Here is a 6,000-nt window from a genome sequence, read left to right on the forward strand (position 1 = left end):
GGGCAGAGTATCACTATATACAATGTCCTGTAGTACAGAGTTTCTCTTAAGAAGAGCTTGTTTTAAACCTTCCAGGATCAGTATTAGATCAATATTCAATGTCTCAATATTGAGATTAGAAAACATTAATATCATAAATCATTTAGAGGTTAAACGGTTAACTCAACTTGATCTCCCTCCTTAAATACAGTGTTTTTCAGAGTTGTTGTTCCAAGTCTGGTTAAAAGTCAGCTTCTAAAATAAAACATCGGCACAAAAATGACCTCCAGAGGCTTCTACTAAACACAGAATCAAAAGTAACAACTGCTATTAGCTCCAACTTCAACACAATCCACTCAGTTTTAGCTGCTATTGTATGTAGTATGCCAAAAAAAATGGACCAACTCGAGAGCAACGCAGACACACAAATGCACAAGTGTAAACACTCACAATGGATCAGGCCACCTGTGCAGGATATGGCACAGACTCTGCACTGTTCCCGAGCTGGAGCATAAATAATAAGCCTTTAGTAACAATAAACTGAAACAATTGCTTCCAGTATTATTTAAATGATACACAGGATGTAGGAATCCACAGATGCCAATTTATCGGCCAATGCAGAGTACCAATACAAATAGGTGCCTAAAATTTATAAATTCTGATTTCAGCACAGTATGTATTTAGATTTTTGTGCACTCCAAAACCCACTGGCAAAGATTAGAACATTGAATTAATAGAGGCCATAAGCAACAACAGCTGTAGGATTGCAATGAAATCTTGTTTACATGCTTTTGGAGTTTGGATCTGTTCAGTATTACTTTTAGTCACTAGTTTCATTACTATTTCATTCTGCTGACAGCAACCATTTCTCAAAACTTTGGAGACGTGCATAAAAACCTAAAGTGAACAAGTGTGAACACAAGAATCTTAAACTTAGATATGTACATACAACTTCAAATGAACAATTTCATTCAGGAACTAGGTCAGTGTTTTGTGCCTTTACTGTTTTTATATCCCACAGGCCAGTTCAGTCCTCTCATAAACTAGCTGACGGCTTAACAGAGATGTCTAGAGGTGGAGATCAGGCTACAAAGCTGGAACATAAGAACTATCCTGCAGCAAATAAACCGAGGTCATGACTCAAGAGGACGATGCAGCAACATTTGACTTCTAATCCTCTCCTCATGATGTTGGTTGTGAATGACAAACCGGAAAAGTTTTCCAAAACCTTTCCTTCCACAGACATGATATCTTCACATCAACTGGCAATAGGAGTCAAACCCCCAAATCTGGCACTGCAAAAACATGGCAAAACAATTTAGACATGGTATGATCTGTGCCCTTATATCCAGGTCAGTGGGCATTCATGGAAAAGCATTAAAAACTCAGCCCTGATTCTGATTATAGAATTAGCTGTCTAATAAGGTGTTATCAAATCTGTTTCATTAGACAAACATTTCTAATGCGAAGGGAACTGTGTGTCTCATGAGACCTAATCAAGTGTATCAAAGAGACATCACTGGCCTCAGCTGCCCTTTTACATAAGGAACCCAAAGTATGTGATCAACAACATGAAAAACAACTGGCCAAAAAAGCATACAGATTCACCAACAATGCAGTTACTTATATAGTAGTTGGTTTGTATGAGGCATGCTAACACCTTATTACTTGGACCAGAATTTCACTTGTTGGATACCCCAGAGCCGCATCCAAGGCTGATACCTAATCCTAGGTCTGTCACATTAACAAAACCATCAGCATATCGTACAGTATACACATAGGAAGCAAACACTATGACCACCTTCTTGTTCCTACACTCATTATCTGTCGTTTCAGCTCAATTGATCACATAGTAAAACTTTTGAAGTTCTACAATAATTACAGACTACAGTCCTGTAGCATCTGTTTCTCTGTATACTTTATTATTATACTATATACTTTCATCGTGTTCATTAAATGGTCAGGACCCCACAGGATAGACCACCACAGAGCAGTTATTATTTTCATTATTTGAGTGGTGCATCATTCTCCGCATTGCACTGATTGAAATAGTGGTGTTGTGTTAGTAGTGTGTTGTGCTGTGTGTGTACGACAGAGTGGATCGGACACAGCAGTGCTGCTGGAGTTTTTAAACACTGTGTCTGCTCACTGTCCACTCTATTAGATGGATAACAGGCGTATACACAATAAGGTGGTCATAATGTTTTGCTTGATCAGTGCATATAAATAACCTCAATATTGCCTATTGTGTTGATTTACCAAGGAAATTTCATTTATGTGAATGATCTTGTATACGGACTACGTAAAACGTATTTTAATTTTAGTAAGTCAGAATATTGTTATTGATTAAAAGTGAATTGCTCTTTAAAAGGGTGTAACTTCACTGTTTTGAACCAACCCTTAAGTGCTTTCCAGGCATTTCCACAGTCACATCATGCATTAAACAAAAAAACAAACAGGTTGATATGTGAACCAGGCATTGTATCTGTGGCTAAACTAAGGTAAATTTATTCTTAAAAGTATGCAGAACCACAAGAAATCTGCAGATATCTGTGCCAGGATAAAAGCTAGCCTTAGCCAAGTGGACTAACCATGTCATTAGGTATCTAATCGTACATTGCAGGTCCTGATTGAAACCATATCTGGTCAATTTTGGATATAATTATAAAATTACAATTACAATTTCTTGTTACAATGCTAAACACTAAACTATGCTGTGTGGTTTCTGTGTGTGTTAGCCACATCAGTCCAAAAACGTAAAATAGAGAAGCAGTACAGCCATCTATTGAGCTGTTTTTTACTTTTTCATAATTTGAGTCGTGTGTTCTTTACATGGTGTCAATTTCAGGATTAACAGAGCAATAAAAATGCTCCAAAATGTAAAATACTAATCATATTGACAACCATTAAGAAGTAAAGAGTGCCATCCTTTTTTTTTTTTTATAAAGTTGTCATTTAAGAGATACAAGGCTTTTTGCATGATAATAATAATATGGAACATTTATAAATTCTGTACTAAACTGAATTAAATAAATTCATTCTGATAACCAGTTTTAATTAAGTGCATGTCAATTGTTAAACAATTTAAAAAGTATTAAACTCTACTAAATCATTTCTTCCACAGCAATATGCCCTCATTAAAGTTAATGTGTACATTACTGTATATAGCTAATGGTGATTTAAACCACCTTGACAGTCCCATGTCCACCCTAAACACGCATTTTACGCTGACAAACCTCAGCGTTTATAGATTATTGCATAATTCAAGCCTCCTACGGAAATAAGCTCCTGTTAATGGGGGCTGGGACCCTTTAATGAAGTTTTACTGCTCATCGTAAGTTCACACGCCTGCGTGGGTTTTTTTCCAGAATGCATGTCCTGCATAATTTAACAGCACTCCTGAGGCTGCTGATAGTACAGTGAGTGAGTAGTCTGAAGGACACAGCTGATAGCTGAGAGTGCAAAATTGATTTTTGTACACGCCCACATTCTATGCTAGACCCATTTAGCTGAAGACCCCCCACCCATACTACTCTGAGGTGAGCTTCACTTTAAAGCATATTCTCTCTCAATGGAACACTAAACTCAGTACTTCAGATCAATTTAACAAGTGTGACTCAAAAATTAATATTTAAAGACATTATCCATTTTGTTAATTTAATAAACTGTTTTCTCAATTTAAAAAAATTACCTCAGTTCCTCCATTTAACTGAAGTACAGAGCCCCTAACGTATCAAGCTGAAAAAATAATCAATCAATTAATTCCCTCCATTTAACAAATCATTTCACTAGTTAAACTAAAGTGCAAAGCTCTTGAATTATCATGGTGGGAAACTATTAAATCGATGGCATGTATAATTCCATCTTGTAAATATTTAACAGTTTTCTCACTATATATAATATATATAATATATATATATATATATATATATATATATATATATATATATATATATATATATATCCCAAAGTTTAACTAAAGTATCAACATACCGGGAGTATCTGTGGGAGCGTTTTTTTTTCCCCTCAATTTAATACATAATTTAATCAAGTTAACAAGTCAGTTTCAATCATTTTCTTGATTTCTTTTTTTTGTTTGTTTTGTTTAACATATCCCTCAACTTTAAAATCAAACAAATATTTTCCTTTTTTTATATTTTCCCTGAATTTAACAAATTAAATCGTTCTAGTCAGTCTTTTGGCTAGTCAGAATTACAATTTCTATTCATAAAAAAAGCATGAATATCTTGATCAGGAAACCAGGATACAGCTGGAGTTTAAATAAGTAAGATTAAAGTAATTATAAACAAGACATGAAATTACATGTAAATCAATAATAAATCTGATATTACTACTAGTAGTTAAACATGTCAGTCGATCTCTAAAACATGAGTAGCTTAAAACTACTAACGTTAGTGGCTAAAAGCAAAATTACAGAGATCATAAATTACAGCTTTTACCAGTAAAAACTAAGTTAGAATTTGTGTCTCTAGTGTCATTTCAGGCTAAGATTGCTTGCTTATAGCAAAGCTAATATTAAGAGCTTGTTAGTAAACATTTCACAGATAGTTAATATGTGAAATGGGAGCAGCTAAAATCCTTAGTAGCTAAAAACTACATTACATAGATTTTAAATGACAGAATTGACCAGTAACGAGTTACAGTGTGTGTCCCTTGTGTCATTTAAGGCTCATTATGATAATATTATTATTTAGCTAGCTAGTAAATATGTTTTACAGCTGATATCTGGAATGAGAGTAGCTAAAAACTAAATAACGAAGATCTTAGATTACAGTTTTAACCAGTATAAAGTAGTAAAAAGGGTTGACGTTTGTTTCTTTAGTGTAATATTAGGCTAAAGAGGCTTGTCCATACAGATATCTAGCTATCAATTCAGTTTGACGACTGAAGTTGCGCAGCTATCCAGCCCTAACTCAGCTCCACAGCACCTGCTAGCTAACGAGTTATAGCTTAGCAACACCAAATCCACGTCGTCAATAGCAGCCAATGCTAATAGCCGTGCTAATGCTAGGCTAGCTAGATAGCTAACTAACTAGCTACCAGGGCAGCGTGAAAAATGTGTGAAAAAGACACCGGGCTCTAGGTAAAGTCACAGAAAGGAGTATAATGGAATGATATGGAATGGAATTATTCACACGGCAAAGCCGTAATACCGTAACATCCCCTAATGTCACAAACTAAGGCGGGATGAATACAGTAACCGGAAGCTACGCTGCTACTAAGCCGGGAGGGTCTACCTCCTGCCGGCCTCCTCCGCTCACTCGAGCTCGGGGATGAGCCGCGGCCTACGCTCTCTGCCTCAAAATGGCCGGCGCTGCGGTGGGGGAACTCGCCGCGATGGAAGTGTGAAATCTCTGCCCGCTCCCGGGTTAACTTTACTCTGTTCTCTACCAAACCCCGACTAAACCCCGTCAGCCGCCCGCAGCGTTCAGGTCTTACCTCTGAATTTGAGGTCGGCCGGAGGGTCGAGGATGAGGATCTGCTCCAGTTTGGACATGTTTGCAACGCTGGATCAGCGGAGAGATCCAAACCTGCTCGGGGGCGCGCGCACACACACACACACACGGCCGCGCGCCGCTGCCAGCCAGGCGCGCTCACGATGACACTTACTGGCAGTGGTCCACCTCCACGCCGCTGCTTTCTAGTTTGCCTGGATCAATCCAGCCCAAACTCAATTTATTAGTTTTAAGGGTCGAAATTCAATCTAGCAATATAGGGCTAATTGTGTGTGGCTAGGAACATTATTTCCTATTAAAATGTTTCAGGATGTAAAGTGTTTCAAGAGTCAGGGATTCTAAGGTCTTACCATGACATAATCAAATTTATATTTACTGAAAAAAAAATAGCAAGAAGGAAGGAGTTGAAATGAAATAAAAATGTTGAAAACTTTATATGTGGGTAACACAACATTAGAGTGAAAACTGTACAACATAAAAGTTTCTTGGGAAACTCTTGCTGTGTGTGGGTGAGCATTATCCTGCTGAAAATGCCAGATGGAAG

At 37.1% G+C, this 6,000-nt stretch overlaps 1 protein-coding gene across 2 annotated transcripts in view; it reads right to left on the reverse strand.

The window, feature by feature from the left end:
* Positions 1-5,590, reverse strand: part of vapal (VAMP (vesicle-associated membrane protein)-associated protein A, like) — a 28,537-nt gene extending 22,947 nt beyond the window's left edge. For both annotated transcript variants that reach the window (XM_022678926.2, XM_022678925.2), the window contains exon 1: positions 5,440-5,590. In XM_022678926.2, coding sequence (XP_022534647.1) covers positions 5,440-5,497 — 58 coding nt within the window. In that variant the 5' untranslated portion in view covers positions 5,498-5,590. The remainder of the gene's footprint in view (positions 1-5,439) is intronic.
* Between the last annotated feature and the right edge of the window lie 410 nt (positions 5,591-6,000).

The sequence above is a fragment of the Astyanax mexicanus genome, chromosome 4 (assembly GCF_023375975.1).
Source record: "Astyanax mexicanus isolate ESR-SI-001 chromosome 4, AstMex3_surface, whole genome shotgun sequence".
Classification (NCBI taxonomy): Eukaryota; Metazoa; Chordata; class Actinopteri; order Characiformes; family Acestrorhamphidae; genus Astyanax; species Astyanax mexicanus.